This window comes from Palaemon carinicauda, chromosome 22, assembly GCF_036898095.1.
Source record: "Palaemon carinicauda isolate YSFRI2023 chromosome 22, ASM3689809v2, whole genome shotgun sequence".
NCBI classification, from domain to species: Eukaryota; Metazoa; Arthropoda; class Malacostraca; order Decapoda; family Palaemonidae; genus Palaemon; species Palaemon carinicauda.
The window spans coordinates 68,178,917-68,202,274 of NC_090746.1; the positions used below are offsets into that span (position 1 = coordinate 68,178,917).

General features: G+C 34.5%; 1 protein-coding gene across 1 annotated transcript in view; it reads left to right on the top strand.

Annotated features, from left to right (window-relative positions):
* LOC137615930 (uncharacterized) overlaps positions 1-23,358 on the top strand; it is a 229,388-nt gene that overhangs the window by 185,696 nt on the left and 20,334 nt on the right. Inside the window, exon 2 of the mRNA XM_068345615.1 lies at positions 19,832-19,891. Within this exon, the coding sequence (XP_068201716.1) occupies positions 19,832-19,891 (60 nt within the window). The remainder of the gene's footprint in view (positions 1-19,831; positions 19,892-23,358) is intronic.

Sequence of the window (23,358 nt, forward strand, 5' to 3'; positions counted from 1 at the left end):
TGACTTGGTTTTTATTCCAGTACTAGTGTACATGACCCGTCATAAATGGCCGCTAAATATTTAGATTGGTATGCAGACACGCACATACACACCCCCTTCTCACCAGGGTATGATTATTCCCTCTTTCCCTACTCGAGAGACGGGGAAATCTGGACCTGGCCGGAAAGAAATGCATATATATATATATATATATATATATATATATATATATATATATATATATATATATATATATATATATATATTCACACTTGCTCTTTAGTACATACAGGCGATATCTAATATTTATGTTAATGAAGAAAACCTTTTGGAAAAATACATCTAATTGTTTTCTTGATAAGAAAGTAAAATATAATTATCCAAGTTATTCTCCTTAGATGTCGACAGACTCACCTTGAAATTTAGTTGGGCTCTGAGGACACAAGGAATGGCAGTGTGCCAAAGGTGTAAAGGGGCGGAGATGATTTAAAGGGATGAATCTGGAGTTCCTAATTCCCAGAAAATCTAAAATTCTTTTGAGACTACTAAAGAAATTTCTCTTCCTATAGTGTTTACCTTAACATTTGGTTGCATGTCGGCCTTCGAGTTGTGTTAGTGTATGTGTGCGTGTGTGTGGTGTGGTTTTTTTTTTTTTTTTTTTTTTTTAGCCCTATGTTACCTCAGTGCCGCTGGCAACAGACTCAAGTTTGGTACTAGTGTCCAATGGTAACAGTTACCTTCATGATGGGCTCGTTATTGTCAAGTTACTTTAGGTAACCTGTCAGTGATTTTTCCCCATTCTTTATATGAATTACTTTCTCTGAAATAACGCCAATTATGTTGGATTATAATGACGGCAATTTTGAGTAATTAAACTCGATTCGATAAGAGAAGGAATGCGTAAAGGGTAGACAGGATTACGTATGTTATGATAATTATTGCGTAGATTTTGTCGGTAAATATACTGCGTATTATAAAAAATATGATCAAAGTATACCAAGGACAATTTTTATATGAGTTCTGATACTTAAATAACTTTGATGGAAAATTACCAAAACATTTTGTCCATCTCCTCTCACATTAATCTAAGGAAAGACTTCACCTTAGATATTATGACGTTTTATTTATATGCAAAGTTTTACTTACATCCTGCCAAGAATTCACCTGAGAGAATGCTTATTAATGTGCCTGCTATAGATTAAGGTCTTGCGTGATGCTGTAATATCATTTGTTTTGACACTCAGACTGACTCAAGTATTTTACAATGAAGACAGCTGAGAACATTTCGGTTATGGGGTGGAGGAGTGCAGGACGTCTACTTTTACTTCTACTTCTACTACTACAAGTCACAAGTGCATCTCGAAAATTAGTGCCATATGTATTTATACTATATAATAGAGAGCAAGTGTCTGGCTAATCTATAAGGGAGAGGGAGTAATCATATCCTGGTGAGAGCGAGGTGCTTGTGCGTGCATATTTATTTAAATATTTAGCCCTCATTTTGACGGGTCACGTACACTAGTATATATTGTGTGTGTGTATATATATATATATATATATATATATATATATATATGTTGTGTGTGTGCATATATATGTGTATATTTATGTATGTATATATATATATATATATATATATATATATATATATATATATATATATATTTATATATGCATATATATGTATATATTTATGCATGAATGTATGTGTGTATGTATATATATATATATATATATATATATATATATATATATATATATATATATACATATATATATATATATATATATATATATATATATATATATATATGTTAAATTATATTATATCCGTAGGTCAATGTTGCAACATTTAGTATACGTTTGATGGTCTGTGGATTGCTTCCTGCCTCTCGCTTTTTATGTTTTCCTATCTGAAGTGTTACTAGTGTCTTGCAGGGTATGTGAGGAAAGGGGTAATTCTAGCAACTTCATCCTAAGTGATTTGCTGACAATCCAGAGGGCTGTGCGGCCTTCTGGTTCCACCCCCACCTCTCTCTCTCTCTCTCTCTCTCTCTCTCTCTCTCTCTCTCTCTCTCTCTCTCTCTCTGCCGATAGCCAAAGGATTAATATGATGGCTTTCACGAAATGCACGAAGGGAATATATTTCTCGAGGAGAAATAAGACAGCGTTGTTGCGTGAATACATGGAAACGACTCTGAATCACCGAGTGCCGAAGGGAGATAGGAAAGACGTTGATTTCAGCCAGCGGTTCGATGCCGAGTTGGTGCGGAATGGCGCTTGAGCTCGGGGAAGCTGCGAGACAGTTTGAGCTAATACTGACATGAAGGCAGTTTAAAGTGGAACCCTTTACCCCCTAACCCCCTGTCTCTCTCTACCCACTAGCTGACTTCACGGGGAGAGAATGAAAGCATTTTTACGATTTCCTCTCGCAAGATGTTAGGTTAAATCTGTGTTTGCCAAATTAATTCGTCAGGTTATTTCGCAACGCAGCTATCCAGGCAGACACCCAGCGGTGTCGTGCCAATGAAGGTATCGTCAATCTGGTTGCTTAGGTAACGCACTGGATCCCCTTTTGTCGATGCAGGCATCCGGTTGCGAGGTTGAAGTCGTGCTTCAACTAACGAGCATATGGAATTGGTGGAGTTCGCTGGCGTCGTCATCTCCGTAGTTGACAGGGAAGAAGAAGAAGAAGAAGAAGAAGAAGAAGAAGAAGAAGAAGAAGAAGAAGAAGAAGAAAAGCAAGGAGCTGCATTCCCCGAAGGAGAATAAGAAAATGAACTGCATACCTCTTTTTATCTTTATCTAAGGATACTCAGACTGATCATTTTGTTTCACATTCCGACAAAAACAGTTCTGGATATTCCTTTCGATAATGATTATGAGAAACGAGGAGCGAAACCTTATTAGAATATTGAGAGAGAGAGAGAGAGAGAGAGAGAGAGAGAGAGAGAGAGAGAGAGAGAGAGAGAGAGAGATGAAGGGGTGTTGGGGGTTGGGAAAGGGGTTACGTCGTGACGCTCGTTCCTAGGAATATACATCAGCCAACGTGGCTGTGCGTGTTGGTGCTGTCAACATCTCCTTGGAAACCCAAAGATTGCTTAGTTACCATCACCCACACCTTCCAACTGTCACTTTCCATGTGTCTGTAGTAGTAGGTTTCTCTCTGCCTATGCTGATGCTTTTACCTTCCTTGGTTTACTTTTTCACTCAGCTGCACAATTATATATATATATATATATATATATATATATATATATATATATACACACATATACAGTATATGTATTACATATACATAAAAGCATATGTGATATATATATATATATATATATATATATATATATATATATATATATATGTATATATATATATGTGTGTGTATTACAAAGACATCATGTGAATATATATATATATAATATATATATATAGATATATATATATATATATATATATATATATATATATATATATATATATATATATATGAGGGATGTGTGTATGTGTAAGAGGTGCAGTTGCATAATAAAGGGGAAAAGCAGGATGGATGATAAATTTGAGGAAAAGGTGAAAAAAACAGACAGTAGAAACAAAAGCGAAGGCGAGTAAAAGGGGCAAATTAGGGGAAAGTAACTGTAGAAAAACATAAAAGGATGATTGGATCCCGAAAAATAGGTGAATGTGAAATGATTGTACCAGCTATGGATTGGGTACTAGGGTGGTTTGTTGTATGTTGACAAAAGAAAAGGCAAAGCTTGAAGGTATGTTTAAGGCCTAGAATGCTCTTGGAAGTCTGTTGAAGATATCAAAAAGACGATCAAGATATTGAAGAAGTGGGAAACCCCAAGAGTTTTTTGGATTATAAGCGATACCGCAGAACAGTGACAATAGTGTGATTGAGGGGCTAACCATAGGTTGTATGGTATGTTTTGCTGAGGGAAAGATGCCAAAGGAACTTGTTGGGATTATAACTGACACCGGTACAGCAGTACGGCAGTAAAGGCGCCGTTGAATGGTTAACCAGAGTTTGTAAGGTATGTTTTGTTGTAGGAAAGATGCCAAAGGAATTTGTTGCGGTTATAAGCAATACTGTAATCCGGTGGTAGTAGTGTTATTGAGTGGCTAACCAAATTTTTAAGTTATGTTTTGTTGAATTAAAGTTGCCTAAGGAATTTCTTGGGATGAAAAGCAATACTGCAGCATGGTGGTAATAGTGTTATTGAGTGGCTAATCAGGGTTTGTAAGGTATGTTATGTTAAAAGAAAGATGCCAAAGGAATTTGTTGGGATTGAAAGCAATACTGCAGCACGGTGGTAATATTGTTATTGAGTGGCTAACAAGAGTTTGTATGATATATTTTGTTGAAAGAAAGATACCAGAGGATATTTTTTTGATTATAAGCAATACTGGAGCACGGTGGTAATAGTGTGATTGATTGACTAACCAGGGTTCGTAAGGAATGAATGAGAAGAATTAGTTAGTCTCCCACGTGAATGAAAAGGTAATAAAGGCAATTGCAAAAGTTATGGGTTATAGCCTTACTTAGAGTGCCAGGAAAGGTGTATGCAAGGTATTTCATTGAGAGAAGTAATGTAAGTGACAGAGGTGCTAATGGGAGAAAAAACAGTGTAGGTTTATTCAATGGGTTGCGAAGAGATATGTTAAGAAATATATTGAGGGGTTTCTGAAATATGAAGATGCTCAGAAATGGTGAAAAGGGTAGCATAGGTAAAATGATGGATCCAAGTATTTTGAGATTGCTTATCATGTAGGAAGAAGAGATAGCGATGGATTAGTGATATGATTATATAATTCAGAAGTGCTAGGAACAGGATGGGTCCTTGAATCGACTGATAGGAGTGCTTGAGAGACTTATTAGAAATTTCCTTATCCAAGAAGCATATGGGTGAATACAAGATAAGGTTATAGTGGACAAATGTGTGTAAGGGGTTCGATGAGTCACTGATGAGCTTTATATGTACAGTATATATATATATATATATATATATATATATATATATATATATTATATATATATATATATATATATATATTATATATATATATATGTGTGTGTGTGTGTGTGTGTGTGTATATATATATACATATATACATAATATATATATATATATATATATATATATATATATATATATATGTACGTATGTATGTATGTATGTGTATATATACATATATATATATACTGTTTATATATATGTGTGTATGTATATGTGTGTATATATATATATATATATATATATATATATATATATATATATATATATATATATAAAATATTTCAATGGATATGCACACATACGCACACGCACCCCCCTCTCACTTACCCGAGGCACGGGGAGGGCTAACCTTGCCCGGGAAGAATTTTATATATATATATATATATATATATATATATATATATATATATATATATATATATATATATATAAAGACACAAAAATGAAGTTCCTTTCACTTTTGCTATAGAACTACAATTTTTCTACTTGTCAGCTTTATAAACCTACTCTTACACAAGGTTTTCTGTGATGCCTCCCTAGATTTCTTTTCACGTCTCTGCTCCGGAAATTGAGTAAATCTTATTAGTAGCTACACGCTGGTTGCCCAGTTTGCGGGACCGTGAAATTCGAATTGCTGTTCATAATGTAGTAGGCTTAAATTTTAAGAAAGTTAGCTCATCTTTTGACTACTCTGACATAGCTTATGTACGAGTAATACTAACTCTTGCCTACTTAATATCTGGAAGTGGGGTCTTTGCCATTAATCCAGACACATAGAGTACACACACAAACACACACGCATATATATATAAATATGTATATATATATATATATATATATATATATATGCACATATATACATATATACATACATATATACAGTATGTATATATATATATATATATATATATATATATATATATATTATATATATATATATATATATATATATATATAAGCGTAAAAATCACAGGAAAACGTGATGCTCAGATGCAGAAGAACCACAGAGAAAATGAAAATACAAAATATACGATTAAGTCCTGACTAATTTCGTGATACTTCTTCAGAGGACTGAAGTATCTGAAGAAGTATCACGAAACTAGTCAGAACTTAATCTTATATTTCGTATTTTCATTTTCCCTGTGGTTCTTCTGCATATATATATATATATATATATATATATATATATATATATATATATATATATATATATATATATATATATATTTCTTTTTTTCGTATATATTTTTTCACATTTCATGTTATATCACACTTCTCTTAAACCAGTTAATAATGGTGTTTACATATCGCGTAGAACCAATTAAGAATTTTATATAGAGGTTGCGAGAAACTATTTGAAGATTTATTATAGATATTCTGCGAAACTCGTTAAGAAATTGTGCTATTTTTTTTTTTACAAATCTCATAGAAATTTCGTAATGATGTTTTTTGGAACCAACTAAGAACTTCGTGTAGATATTTTGTGAAACTCGTCAAGAATTTTTTGTAGAGGTCGTGTAGAAAACCATCAGTAATTTTGAGCTTACATCGTGTGAATATTCGTGTAGACGCTGTGTAAAACCCAACGATAATGTCGTTTAGACATCTTGTTGGACTCGATAATAATTTGGTGTAGACGTCGTGTAAAGCCCAAAGATAATTTTGTGTAGACGTTGTATGAAACCCTACGATAATTTCATGTAGACGTCGTTTGAAACCCAACGATAATTTCGAGTAGATGCCGTGTAAAACACACCGATAATTTCATGTAGATTTCGTGTAAAAGCCAACGACAATACCATGTGGACGTCGTGTGAAACCCAACGATAATTTCATGTAGACGCCGTGGAAGACACATAGGCTATTTCGTGTAAACGCCGTGTGAAATCATACGATAATTTCATGTAGACGTCGTGTTAAACGCAATGATAATTTCGAGTAGACGTCGTTTAAAATCCAACTGTTATTTCATGTAGACTTCGTGTAAAACCCAACGATAATTTCATATAGACGTCGTGCAAAACCAAACTATAATTTTATGTAGACGTCATGTGAAACCAACGACGATTTTGAGTATAGACTGTGTAAATCCAAAGATAATTTCATGTAGACTTCGTGTAAAACCCAACGATAATTTCATTTAGACGTCGTGCAAAATCGAACTATTAATATATGTAGACGTTGTGTGAAACCAAGGATAATTTCGAGTATAGACCTCGTGTAAATGCCAACGCTAATTTCATGTAGACTTCCTGTAAAACTCAATGCTAATTTCATGTAGACTTCGTGTAAAATCAAACTATAATATCATTAGACTTCGTGTGAATCCCAACTATAATTTCATGTAGACTTCGTGTGAATCCCAACTATAATTTCATGTAGACTTCGTGTGAATCCCAACTATAATTTCATGTAGACTTCGTGTGAATCCCAACTATTAATTTCATGTAGACTTCGTGTGAATCCCAACTATAATTTCATGTAGACTTCGTGTGAATCCCAACTATAATTTCATGTAGACTTCGTGTGAATCCCAACTATTAATTTCATGTAGACTTCGTGTGAATCCCAACTATAATTTCATGTAGACCTCGTGTGAAACCAATGATAATTTCGATTGTAGACTTCGTGTAAAACCCAACGATAGTTTAGAGTAGACGCCAAGTAAAACCTTATGATTATTATAGTAGACATTTTATGAAATCCCACAAGAAAATCTTGAAGATGTCTGGAATGTGCAGACGTGTAATCTGGTCAGACCGATTATTTCCGATGAAGGAGATTCAAAAAAAGCCGGAGAGAGAGAGAGAGAGAGAGAGAGAGAGAGAGAGAGAGAGAGAGAGAGAGAGAGAGAGAGAGAGAGCTTCAAGGTTCTTAGCTAACGAAGGAAAAATGGGTGGAAGGTCAATGGGAGTTTCATTAAAATTCCATATGGGGACGCCATTTCTATCATCACCCTTTTCTCCTCTTTGGATGGACAGATAGACAAAGGAAGACAGATAGAATGAGGAGGAGGAAGGATTTTGAAAGAAATCTTAGGTTTTAAAAGTCGTGCATGAATTGCAGTGGCATGGTACAGTGACAGTTCCCTAGAGACTGACCATATATACAAATGATTAGCACCCAAGATCCCTCTCCACTCAAGCTAGGGCCAGGCAAGGACTGCTGATAACTTGGCAGATAAATCTATAGTCTCCTCAACCCCCCCCCCCTTCCCCATCCTTAGCTCATAAGAATGGTGACGTTAAAGAAACTACGAGAAACTATCGAGCTTGAGCGGGACTCGAACCCCAGTCCGACAAATCGCCAGGCACCCTGATACTGGATAAAGAGAGAAATGAAAGAAAATATAATCGCAAGTTATTGAAATGTAATAATACATCGAACGAATATTTCTTGGAATGGTTTTGGGATCCAAATTATGAACGTAGCTCTCGTTCCTATCCGAAGGTATGATATAGGTCGAATGTTGAAAATAAGCCGTTCGCTGATAAGACGTTATAAATGACTTGTTTCCGACCTTCCACGTTCCTCTGATGTTGTTGTCAATAATAAAAAAAAAATGTCTGCGATTTCTGATCGAAGGTTGGTTGGAGGTGGTTGAGCATAAAAGATGATTCTCTCTCTCTCTCTCTCTCTCTCTCTCTCTCTCTCTCTCTCTCTCTCTTCCCTGTACGTGTTGTTTTGTGGTTTCTTTTCTTTATATGATATTTTGGTTTCTTGATTTTGTTTTCTTTCGTTGTTATTTTTGTTTCTTATCTTGATATTTCCAACTTCTACTTTTCATGAAAACAAAGATTATCGTACCATGAGCGACGCATTACCTGAACCAAATAGTATAATAGGAAAATATTTAGAGTGGCCTCCGATATACGTGAGGGTCTTATCAAACTATTTTTCGTTGGATAACTCGAGATTCCTCGTTCCCCGGAACTTCATATGTACTGTTGCCAAGTTGAACTGTAAGCTCTGTTAAGTATCTTGAATTTTAGACCCTTGCTTGCTGTGAGATATTAAGCTTGCCTGAAATCATTACGTATTCTACATGGAAGGCATATATCCTTTACAACGAATATTTGTCCAGTTTCTTACAAATATATTTTATTTTTCATTTGACTTGGTTACCAGTAAAACTAAGACTCCATTAATTAATGTTATTATTATTACTTCTTGCTTAGCTACAACCCTAGTTGGAAAAGCAGGATGCTATAAGCCCCGGGGCTCCAGCAGGGAAAATAGCCCAGTGAGGAAAGGAAATAAGAAAATGAATAAATAAAAGAGAAGTAATGAACAATTGAAATAAGAAATTTTAAGAACAGTAACAGCATTAAAATAAATCTGCCGAGTGTACCCTCAAGCAAATGACCTGCAACCCAAGACAATAGGCAACCATGGTAGAGAGGCTATGGCACTACCCAATACTAGAAAACTATGGTTTCATTTTAGAGTGTTCTTTTCCTAAAATATATGCTTATAGAGTCTCTTCTACTCTTACCAAGAGGAAAATAGCCTGTTTTTCGGCATTTCCCTACCAGTCAATCCCTAAACCTAAGTTTACAATCATTATTCAAGCTTGTAACGTGTGATGATTTAGCGAGTGAGGTACATATAATACAATATACCAAATGTAACTATTTTTTTCTCGCCTTCACACTTCTTTTCCATTCTTCCTTTTCCTATCTTTCAAGTGTCATACATGGGATATTTAGTTTCCTCCCATTTTATTTGTATGAATCTTAATCCTCTTTGACGGACATGTATGTGTCCAGTAATAATATTTATCACAGAACTTATGTACAGTCAAATTCAATAGTCTTAATGTGGAGAATGGGTTAGGTGGCCTGTTGAGTTTTACTAGTAGGAGAAGCACAATGTTATAACCTTAAGGGCTCCAAGAGGGAAAATATTTAAGTGAGAATAAGAAAGGAGGAAATAAATAAACTACATGAAAAGCAACGAATAATGAATATGAAATATCTTAGGATCAGTAATAACGTTAAAATAGATCTGCCATATATAAAATATGAGGAGAGACATTGTTATCCTGTTCAACATGAAAAATATAAAAGATAAGTCTTCGTATTTTGTACCCTCTCGTGCCTGACACCTATTCAAATTGAACATAACTTTACATTAACAAATTGGGATATTGAAATGACATGCCATTAACTGTTAATGTTGAAGTAACGTTTATTTTTCTCTTTGGTCTTGTTTGATCTAGATATACACAACTTTCCTCTCAGCTCTATAAACTGTGAACAACATTAAACAGAACATTCAGTTTGTGAAAATGTCCGCCATATCACTTGGCTACATTTGGTTTCGATGTTACCGTAGCTGCCTTTATTCTTTAGTTTCAGATGCAACAATATTTTATCATGAAGAATTCAAAATATCTCTTACTGTAACAATATGGGGATTTAATTAAGAGTAATAGGTATTTCATTTTGTTAGACCATCAATGTATGTTTCTGTATTAAGAGAAATTTTTCTTTAGAGAAAGATTAATTTTCGTAATTTTATAAAATATCGAATTAAAAGTCACCACTTCCATTGGAGCATCGCTTTTTATATTTTTATGTTCAATAGTACATATTTGTGCATTAAAAAATCTAATTATCTATATATTATTACAAATTCTTCTAATGAAAGGCATCGCCCCTTTTAATTTATTATTTTTTTTTATTTATTAACTTAACACGTAGCATTTTTTTCCATTTTGAAATGTATGGGGCTTCATCCCTTCTCGCCCTCCTTGTAACCAAACGAAATCTTTTGCAATGCCTCGTAAAAATAGCACATGTCATCGACTCTTCCCAGAGCAAACATATATCTTCAGAAGATCTCGAAACATAACAGACGCTCCCTCCCACTCCTCCTTCCTCCCTCCCTCGAAAAAGAGATATTTTGGGACAGGTAGGGGAAGCTTCTATCGCGTTGTAAACTTGCAACATGTGGCTTTGAGGACGGTAAACATTGACTCGCTAGGGAGGGGATAGGTGGAGGGGAGGCCCCCCTTTTGTAATCCCCCTCCTTATGTAATCCTTTGGCTAGAGATATTTCAGTGGGGGAAGGGGGCTATTGATATAGTATCTTGAGTTTGTCCGTGAGACATGTCCCATACAGGGAGTAACCGAAAGTAGCATTTAGTTGTCATGGTATTTGTTTGTTTCCGGTATTTGTACTGTTTAGTGGAAGTATTGAAGTACGACAATAATAATGGAGCCTTGCCAAATAGCAATATTGTCCATTATTGGGAGGATTAATTTGAGTTAATTGGTAAATAATCTTTTGATTTTTACTTCATGCTTCTTTGCTTATTATTCTCTGCCTTCAAATAGATAGGTTTTGGTCAAATAAAACCATCTAAGAGAATGACAATATTTGGGTCTAACCAAATGAATAGATTTTTTATAAATGATGTCATCTGATAGTTTGAGAATATTTGGCTGTAGCCAAATCCGAGTAGATTTCTAACAAATAAAGTCTGCTGAAAGCTTGAAAATATTTTAATGTAATCAGACTGAATAGATTTCTGATAAATAAAACCTGATAGATTGATAATTATTGGGTGTAACCAAATCGAATAGATTTTTGACAAAAGCCATTTTATGGATTGATAATATTTGGTTTTAGGTAAGCCAGGATGTTTAACCCACTTTGTGATGCCATATGATTTCATACTATGCTGGAATCTGTCTTTCTGACATGTCCCAAGATATTCTCAAGTACTTGAGACTGAACTTAGACAATTCACAGTCATTATTTTCTTAAAGTTCCTTGGGTATGTAGTTATATTTCCAAAATTACTAAATATAGGGGGTATTTTTAAGGTAATTTATTTTGCTGTCTTATGAAATATGAAAAAATTCAGATTTTCTGTTTTTTTTTTTAGTAAGAGAGATTAGTGTCTTTTATATTGCTTATCGAATATTACTTGGTAGATTTCAATTTGTATTATATGAATGAATGATTTTGATCATGTGAATTAAATATAAAAATAAAATAATTTTAGGGAAGAAAGAGAAGTATAATCTTACCGTTGCATCATTTCTTAGATTCCCCAAAACTATTTTTCTGTGGCTGTTCTTCTTCAGTGTTTTCATATACACTAAGGATTTCTTATGAAGATGATAATCTATATTTATGACGACTTAATAAAATATACCTTCATGGTTGAAAAGAGATCATCAAAAGTCACACAGTAAAGCATAAAATTCGGTTAAGAAAGTGAATCATGCATTTTTCATATAGTTATTAATTGATTTTTACACTCTTCGGTTTTATTTAAGTATTTATGGAAATAGATACTGTTTTTATTATAATTTTAGATTATATTTACAAGAGATTGTAAAATGCTTTTTTGTTTTGGATCGTAAGACTATAATGTCTATTTTGTTTTATTTGATAGAAACTTTAGTTTCTAAAGTTCGTTTGGCTCATGATACTACTTTAGTCTTTTATTACCTTTAATTTTCTATTTCAGTTAGTATTCCATCTTTACGTTTCTTCCTTTATAGTCTCTTATTTTCTTCTCGCCTGGTCATTCAGTCCTTATCGTTCTTAAAATTACATCTCTCTCTCTCTCTCTCTCTCTCTCTCTCTCTCTCTCTCTCTCTCTCTCTCTGTTTCTTTTTTTCGATATATTTTTCATTTGGGCCACGAAAATTGCGGATTGATTTTAAAGAGGCACTAGGTTGGCTATTGCTCCGTCATATATATATATATATATATATATATATATTGCAAAAAATTACGTGAGGTTGTTGACAGTAAACTTGACCTTGTCGATTGAACATTTTATGATATGTATATTAGACCCTCTCTCTCTCTCTCTCTCTCTCTCTCTCTCTCTCTCTCTCATCCCATCCCTGTCCCTGTTGTAAAATGTATGCTTCAGCTGAATATTATGCGCCACGCCAGCGAGGGAAGAAAGGAGCGCAGTCATCCGTCGCCTTTCAGAGTTCAATATGTGAAAGGTCAATCGTAAGGGAGCACCATCACACCTTCCGATGCTTGACATGACCTGACCTTAAGCTGTGACCTGGGTTATCTGATTTTCCCTAGATGAAGGAGGCGATTATGCTCTTCGGTCTGGTCTATTATGTCCTGTTTAAAGATTATCTTAATACGCTGTATGCTCTTCCTTATTGCTCTTTTAAGCCAGTTTGTCAGTCTTTCATTCAGTCCACCATTCCAATGCTCCTTTTGACTCTCAGTTAAACAAAGAATTTTTTATCTCTCGCTTAAACAAATAATATTTTAAGAACATTTTATCTCTCGGTTAAACCTGATAGTGAACGAACAAAATGCGGTGTGAGATGCTGAGTGCCTTGGAATGTATACCATAGGGATCCCTTACCATAGGAGACCTGAAAAGCAGTCCTTAAAGTAAAGTAAACTAAGAATATTTTATCTCTCGGTTAAACAAAATATTTTATCTCTCGACTAAGCAAAGATTATTTTATCTCTCAGTTAAACAAAGAATATTCTAACTCTCAGTTTAACAAAGAATATTTTAACTCTCGGTTAAACAAAGAATATTTTATCTTTCAATTAAACGAAGAATATTTTATATTCAAAAGAGAGGTCCCTCGATCTGTTTGAATATCTCATTGTCCTTACTTCGACCAATCATTCGAACATCCTTCAAGTCTGAAACGACATTTTTTGTTTTATGTAGAAGTGATGAATGAAAATGAAAATTATTTCAAACATCACTAAACCTGATTTCAGAGTGATACGAAATGACCATTTAAACGACCTAAATCTTTTGGTATTTATTGTAACTTTTTATATCTCTATTTCTAGTTCTCGGTGGGTCAAATGAGATGAGGTTGCTGGACCAACGCCCTTCTCGGTAACCCCCACCCCCTCCCAACGATCAATTAACTCTGACGTCCATCCCCACTTCCTTTCTTCTATTTTATTGCCCAACCTCTTTTAATTTTTACTCCATATTACAACGTCAGGGAATTGCACACCTGGGCTGAATGGCTTCCCTGGTCCCAATCCAACTTACTCCCTAGTACTTATTCGATTCGTAAGTCAGCAGATGCCAATGTATTTTTCACAATTTTCGGCTTTAATATCTGCTAGGGTCTTCCTACTCGCTAGTTAGTTTGGGGTCTCTCGATGGTGACAGCAGGCCAGTGACCACTGGACCATTTGAACCGTATTATTCATCAATTTCTAATATCCGAACTTAGCTTTTATTATCTTGAATTTAGTAATCATCTACAGCTGAGGTTGACTTTCTAGAAGTCGTATATTTCCCATTTAAATAAAAACTTTTCAAGTGTTTAATAGTCACTCGTGGTTATACAGTACTTTGCAATTATCCCAAGCCACCTTTCGATCTATGCTCTGTCTAATGAGGACCAGATAATGTCTGCTGGTGACCAAACACCACCTCCCCTTTCCGTGTTTCACATAGTAAGGTCGCGAATTCTATCAATCCGTGAGCGGGGATTGAACTCTTGCCTACCGAGTTGCGAGTCACAGACGTTTTCACTAAGCTGCCACAATCCAAAATATTCCTGTAGATATTATGAAATTTACTTCTGACTCTCAAATATTTTGTAAAAAATATATGTGTAGGCTCAACAGTTCCTCCTTTGCTTAAATTAGGTGATTCTGTTTTTCTTTTCAAAGGTAAAAGCCAAGCCAATATGTTTAGACGGGTTCAAATTAACTAAATACTTCATATTCTTCTATCATTTGCATTTAATTTCTAATAATATTATCATATGACAGTTTTAGAGACTATTATTATTTCATGTAACACTAATGGTTCGGCTAGCTCAGCAATAAAGGGGTGTCTCATAAATAGTTTCTGCCTCATTTAATAATGTTATCCATCTCATTTGAAGTCTAGAGAATTTGGAGATTCTCTCTCTCTCTCTCTCTCTCTCCCTCTTCTCTCTCTCTCTCTCTCTCTCTCTCTCTCTCTCTCTCTCTCTCATTATATGAAACTCCTGAGCAGTTTCCTCACAGTACTTTCACGAAAATACTTTTTTTTTTTGCTCCAATGTATTTCAGTTTTGACTTGATGGCATTCGACACTTAATTCATTTCAGGCATGGCTCTTGGTTTTAGTCAAAAAGGGAAATTATCGTTCTCGTATTATTGTTCCAGTAATGAATGCAGTAATTATGATTAAAAACAACAGCTTTTTTTAAAGGGGTATATATTAGTGTTCTTTAAAAGCTGCGCTCGCTTCTTTAGAATAAAAATAAAATAAAAACACACCCAGGAGCCATGATTTTAAAATCGCAACTGTGGCTATAATTTTAAAACACCCATTAGTTATATCTTGGATATATTATGTGTCCATGTTGTGAGGTGACACCCTGCTTCTTCTAGACTCTAAAATGAAACCCGTGGTATGTGCCTAAATAACGATGCATAGTTAGGTTTAAAAATAACACATTGTATCTTCTTATCAGCATCCTGTAGTTATGCATGATACGAATACCCTCCTGTTATTGTCTGAAAGTTCTTTAAAAATACACTTCATGACTTTGGCCCAATAGGCCACCTAGTATCAGTTGTATTGAAGAATACCCCACAGGCATGACCTAAAACATCACGTGTTCATTTCTGAACGTACTTCTACCAGCCAAGCTATATGCCAGACCCCTGACCATTGTGTATCGGCCTTCCAGGAAGACTGCCATATTTTGTTGACATTAGCCGTCGGAGAACCATAGGGGCGTTTCGCCCCGGGGCCAATTGATACCTCGAGATGTCCTCCAGAGTCCTAGAGTCTTCAGTCAAACATCCAGCGATCTTTTAACAAGTGAATGGCTCTTCAACTTAAGAGAACTATCTCGTCTAAACCTTAATTGCGAGACTTGAAAGGATTTTTTCTCTGTGTGGTGGTGAGGCATTGGCCACATATAGACAGGTGGTCTTATATTGTTTACCTCTGGTCTTCCTTTTTCAGCGGTTCAATATATGAAAATTCTCTAGGGTGTTATTCAATATTAGCGTACGCGACCCGTCAATAAGTGACGGTTAAATATTTAGATAGGTAAGCACACACGTACACGCAGACCCCTCTCGCAAGGGTATGACAACTCCCTCTCCCCTAGCTGAGGGGACTTGAAATAAATAATATATATATATATATATATATATATAATGTATATATATATATTGTATACACACACACACACATATATATATATATATATACATATATATATATATATATATATATATATATATATATATATATATATATATATATATATATATATGTATGTATATATAGGCCTATACTGTATATACTGATATATATATAATATATATATAATATATATATATATATATATATATATATATATATATATATATATATATATATATATCCACACTCGTTCTTTGGTAGATAGGAGTGATGTAATGTTATATTTAATCTGAGAACCTGAATTACACAAATGAATTTGCCTGCACTAGTCTTGTAATGCCATATATATTTTTTTCGTGTGTATGTGGTTCTTTAATATATTAAAGTAGGTCGTTCTCCAAACTAATTTTTAGTGTAGATCAGATTGCTTATTCTTGAAAATGGAATTAATCTGAGATTACATATTGCTTTCTTATCATTCATTCGTATCTACCTGAAATTTGATTGATAATATACTAATGAATTTGTGGTAATGAATATCAAGTCTTAAAATTTCGAGGTATTTTGTGGTATTGAACATTAATCATAAAACAACATAATTATTATGACGGGTGATTTAGAGGTCGAAGTATCCCCTCTCTCTCTCTCTCTCTCTCTCTCTCTCTCTCTCTCTCTCTCTCTCTCTCTCTCTCTCTCTCTCTCTCTCTCTCTCTCTCTCATATATCAAGAATGTCTTTCGTGTTTAAGCACTCTTCCAGGCTGTCAGAATCTTCCAATCGACCAACGAAAAGACCAATTTGATAAATTAATGGTTCCTTTTCGTCCTGGTCAGCCTTTAACAAACAGAACTCTTTAAAGGAAGTTAGCGTGCCTGAGAGTAATGAATCTTTGATTGTCATTAAAGGGACAAATGATTCCAATGGGTCCCCTTATTGTTTTTTATTTCCTTGCATGGAAGTCCATCCTCTCCATTCCTGGATGTCTTCTTGCTACTACTACTACTACTACTACTACTACTACTACTACTACTACTACTACTACTACTACTACTCTTAATGATATGAATTACTATTGTTGTCCCCTTAGAATTGGCACGAAATATGTGTATAATCATTTCAGTAATTCCCCGCAGGTCAGTTCCCCAAACATGATGGTAACAATCCTTCCCATCCTTGTAATGCAACTCTTTAACAGTGTTCTAACATCCTCAGTGGAATGTGATTGTAATAAGATAATTCAGAAAAACAAGACAAGTTTTGTAAACCATCTTTCCCAATATATATGTTTTGAACAACCTCTCCATTTACCTTTTCTCTTTTGCTCGTTCGTTGTACCCTTTTGTTTTTACTTTCAATATCTTGATGGAAGAGAGCGTACACGGAAATCGGCGCAGAGGTAAGGTCAAGGTCAAGGTCAAGGTCATTGGTAGTTATCCTTTCAGATCAATCCTGAGAGAACAGAAGCAGCGCAGGATTCTTGTTCCCTCTTTTGAATTAGTCTGTGTTTTTTTCTCCACCATAGCAATCAAGGATTTTTTTTCCAACAAGTAATTATTTATTTGTCTCCTAACCATCGGATTTATATTATTTTTATCTTTTGAATTACTTTTTTTTTGTGTGTGTGTGATTATCTGGGGTAGGAAGATCACTGTTTTATTTTTTGTGTGTGTCCCTAGATATTTTTTACCCCTGCTGCCGGTCATCACAAGAGACAGGAATCTATTTTTTTCTTGCTTATATCTTTAGGTAAGAAAAGTTGTTATGGTTTTTGTGGTATTTTAGTTCCAGATACTAAAATAAATAAACTTTATTTTTAGAGTTTAATGACTCCGTTTTTGGCCGGATTAAACTATTTTGTTGATAGTACCTATTATAAGTTAAGCATTACTTCAACTAAATCACATATTTGTTAATGTTTTACATTCTTTATCTTGCTTCGGGAAGTTATTTCACTTATGAGAGAAGGCCTGTTATCGCATCTCTCTCTCTCTCTCTCTCTCTCTCTCTCTCTCTCTCTCTCTCTCTCTCTCTCTCTCTCTCTCTCTCTCTCTCAGAACAATTTTTTATTGCTTTTCTCATTAATGTAAACATTTTTATTTTCAGTAGGCCTATTGATGTTTCAATTGAAGCTTCTTTATTCAAATATAATGATTTTTTTTACTCTTTCTTGTATTATATTTATACCTTCGTCCTTTAAATCTTAATTTCTCGGTTATGTTTCATGCTTATGTTGATCATGTTTTAGTCCTTTTATATTAATTTTTTCTGGGTCGCTTTGCACGATGATTTATGACTTGGTATTCGCTCTTATAATTTTACTTCTTACACAAATATCTTTAAATTCATCACATCAAATGCTAAGATTTTCCTCGATTGGAGCATTTTAACTCATAATTATATTATATCTTCCTAACTAGTTATGGGAGTCTCTCTCTCTCTCTCTCTCTCTCTCTCTCTCTCTCTCTCTCTCTCTCTCTCTCTCTCTCTCGTTTCTTTATATAGAAGTTTTTTCTCTGAGCTTTCTTCATTGTTTTCTTTTCTTCCATTATTGTTGTCTTGTAAAGGTGTGTCTGTAGTTATCATCGTGAATCCTTCATTAACCCTTTACAAACTTATCTCATTTTTCCAGGTCCTCTTGACTTACACCAACTCCTTCACTGCTCTCCTCATTGCCTTTTCGACCAGTGTTTTCTGCCAAATCACATTTCATTTCTGCAAATCTGCCAGAGTTTGCTCTTTTACAAAATAATTTTGCATAGCCTTTAAATAATTTTAGCCCCTAAAATACGTATCCATTTCTTCCTTTCAAAAACTACCATAGATACTCTAAACATTTTCAGTTGTCCCTTCAAAACTGTTTTAGATTATTTTGCATCTCTCAAACCTAAAACTCTCTTGTATGTATTGCATCTCGCCCACTTTCATTTATCTAAACTTCACTTCAGGGCTTAACATCGCTACAGCCAGCCTTCAGTATTATTCTACGCTATGTATTTTTATCAGTTTCCCATGAAAATGGCTTTTTTTATACTTTGCATCCTACCATTGGTTTTCAACTATTCTTGACAAAAGTGCCATTTTACCAAAGTACTTTTAGATACTTTACATTTTAGTATTTATTTTAGTATTTTGTTCAACATAACAATTTTAAATGCATTGTTCCTTACTGCCGATTAAAATTCATTTCTTCTAGAACTGTCTTAAATATTTATATTCTTGCTACAAGTTTTCTGTTTTTTTTTTTCTGATCTAATGTAACGTAAATACTTTACAAAACTACTGATGTTATTTATTTTCGCTTTTTCTTGTGTTCAGTAATTTTCTCTGTCAAAACATCCATTGGTATTCCTTATCCAAAGCTTTTCTAGTTAACAAACTCAACGTAATCTTCATTTGTTTTAGTAATTTCGTCATCTGGAAGACAGAAGCCATCTCTTAACTGTCATACCCTACACACCATAAGTGTTATCTCTACAATTTCAATGTTACAGATTCCATCTACTTCACGTTTTCCGTCATCTCTAGTATCCAGACCCAACAGATAAATAAATCATTACCCCCCCCTTTCAAACTGTCATTAAATATCTCCTCCATCAAACTCCATCAACTCCCGTCACTCCCACATCATAGTAATCAGTAGTCGCCATCATCTTCCTGAGGCGTGTACTAACATCTACTCCCTTTTCTTGCCTCTATTCCAGAAGACATACCCGATTTCTACGACGATTATTTGAGTGAGGACGGCAATGCTTATCTGAGCGGTAAGTACGCAACAGTTCCCTTAATAGTTTTACCATTTAATTCTTCCTATTTACGCCTCCTTTTCAAATGTTCCTCTTTTTATATTTTGTACAGGAGGAAAACCAATTTTCACCTATCTTCCCAGTCTAAACCCACTTTGTTATAAACTCTTTCCCCTCCCCTTTATCCCCCATCTTTCCTTCATCCCTCGCTCATGATTCCTATCTCCTGAGGTAAAGAAGATTTGTCCCTTCCGTTTATGTGGATTTTGGAGTTGGTTATTGTTAGACGCTGACTTGGAATAGACATTAATGAAACTGCTCTGTTATTTGTTTACTTATTCCTTAAAGTAAGCAGGTTTTTACTGAGGTAAATTTTTCTTTTACTGGCATGCATTGTCCAGGCTACTTTAATTCAGGAATATAAAATAAAGAATTAACTATCAAGATTATGTGGTATATTAGGCTTTTATTTATCCAACATTATGAAAGTGTACTTAATCTCCAAGCAGTGTCTCACATGTTATAGATAATGTTAATGTTTAAGTGGTAGATGTAGCTATGCCTTTGACAATAAACAAACATCCTTTTGTCTAGTCTAGATGTAAGTGGAATTCCTCATTTCCCATATAAACTTAAGTGTTCCTCTGTAACTTCCTTCCTTCTTAGCTTGACTACAATTTGACTTTTTTAATACTTTTTTATCCGAATGCTTTTGGTCCTCGTTGTCAGTAACTTTTTAATTTCCGTAAAGATTTCATCTGTGGATTTCTTCACACGGGCCTTTTCAAGGTATAGTTGGACACGAATTCTTGATACATCTCGCACTTAGGAAGTACACCCTATGGCATCCTGACTGCACGGAGAGTAAGCAAACAGATCGCGTAGGGAAAGATGGCAGAGGTGGTGGGCGGGGCTACGAGCATGAACTCTCCGGGCAGGAAGGGTGTTATAGAGTACACTTCCTTAGAGAGAGGTGTGCCACGAATTCCTGTCGCCAACTATACGGCCCTTTTATCCCTCTTCACGCAGGGAGAATAATTCCTAAGCGTTTACAGCTCTTGTTTTCTATTGGCCAAAAGGAAATGGGAATTGCAGTTTTAGGTTATCGAAGTCACTATCGTCTTAACTCAGGTTTGTCTCGCTTGAAAAATTAGGGAAATGTTTTCTCAGGAAATACCCAGAATAGTAAATTATGTTTAAACATGTATTTTAGAAATCTAATTACGTTAATTGTAACTAGTATCTGTAAGTATAATTTGTTTGTTATTGCACGTAAAGAAATGAACTTCCAATGAAATTGATTTGCCTTAAAATGTACTATATCGCCATGTCTTAAATTCTCTTTATGCGGGTGGATAGAGAGATTGTGTTCTGCTTGATTGAAAATGGAACGAATACATGAGGACATTAAGTTTACTGTATATATTCATATAATTACTTATCTTTACTATTAGTTTATCCTGTTTCGATGTATATATACCAAGAGTTTTAATGATGTTACTGTTTTTAAGATATTTTAATTGTTCATTACTTCTCTTGTAGTTTTTTTATTTCCTTCTCTTTCCTCTGTGGGCTATTTTTCCCTGTTGGAGCCCTTAGGTTTATAGTACCTTGCGTTTCCAAATAGGGGTGTAGCTTAGCTAGTGATAATAATAATAATAATAATAATAATAATAATAATAATAATAATGGGAATGTTAGGTAATAAGACTCTCATGTTTTTTATAACCGAGCCAATACCTGTATTGTGTAGAACTGATGAAGTCACAACCGTAGTGCCCTAACTAGAAAACTCGCTGATTGGATAAGAGAATTATTATTAATTTTTTAATTTTTTTAATCTTATATGAGACTAGTTTATACAAAAGATTGATTCATTGATTCCATGAACCTGTGATATAAATTGCTATTGGGAAAACTTTTCTTTGTAGCTTATTTAATTTATATAAAGTAACTTGGGAAGATGTTTTGTTTGCATTGCCTAAAGTAACTCGAGAAGCCCTCTGTTACACCTTGCAAAGTATATTTATATTCTGTAAAATAATGTAGAGTGTGTTTTTCATTAGTTTGTTGATTATAGTAATTTATAAGATCCCAATCATTTGATAATAGCATGTAACATAGAATTAAGTATCTTAATCAGTAGTTATGCAGTTTGGAAGTATTTTAGTGTACAACTCGCAAAGTAACCTAATAAATCATTTTGTTTAGGGCTAGTACAGTAACGTTGAGTGCCATATTTTGTTTATATTGAATCAGTTCGGTGTTTATTTGTTTTGTAACAGACTTTTAGTAATGTTAGTATTAGCTTGTTGAGTAACTCAGGAAGGGATTTTTATGTTATAAGAAGTATATATATATGTGCATATATATATATATATATATATATATATATATATATATATATATATATATATATATATATTTATATATATATACATGTGTGTGTGTTTGTGTGTATATAAAATAGAATAGAAATAAACACGAAATGTGAACATTTTTGTCCTTGGTACCATATAAAGGGAGATCCCAAGTTTTTTAAAACAATGTCTTATTTGGAGAAGTTTTTTGTGTCGATAGGCCGGTACATCAATCATTAAGTGTCATATCCGTTTAGAGAGACAGGTATCCATATCTGTCCGAAGAGACGGGTATCGATATTCCTCTAAAAGGAATAGATATCTGTTTGCATGTGGTGAAACTCGTCTACCTATCTGTCTGAAGTGTATGAGGAAGGGCCGAATGAAAACGCCATTAAGAAACATTTTCTCTTTTTTTTACATAAAGAGGAGGAGGAGGAGGAAGAGGAGGACCTAGTGGAAGGGGGAGTGGGGAGAACTGGGAGGCATCACCAGCCATCTTCCTTTCCACAAGACTGACTCTTTTCAGAGGCTGTCTTCCAAGATTCCAATATTAGAGAGAGAGAGAGAGAGAGAGAGAGAGAGAGAGAGAGAGAGAGAGAGAGAGAGAGAGAGAAACCTTTAGTACATTGAAAACTAAATTTTTTCATATGTGCGTACTTAGAAATTACGAATCTATTATGGACATTTGTTAGTGCTAATGAGACTTCAGTTTCATGGCCTCTATGAAGTTTTTCTATTAGAGTTCTTTCATTTAATTGAAGATGTATAAACGTCTTTACGAAGGGTAAGAGTGAGACGGTGAAAGGTTTTTAATATGGCCGAGAATCCATTAGGAATTTGGCTGATATCAGTTGACGAAGAAACATTTCACCTAGTGAGAGAAATTCTCTCTCTCTCTCTCTCTCTCTCTCTCTCTCTCTCTCTCTCTGCATTTACAAGATTTGCATCCCCGTGAACACTCCTGTCCATTAAAGCTGGTTATCCTATATCCATTCAGGATAGTTTCGTCTCTGGGAATTCTCCCCTCTGTGATCTGCATAGCTAATTCTCTTCACCTGAAATAGGAGACGATTTTATTCCATCCTTAGCCTGAGGTCCGCCCAAACACCCTCACACTGTATC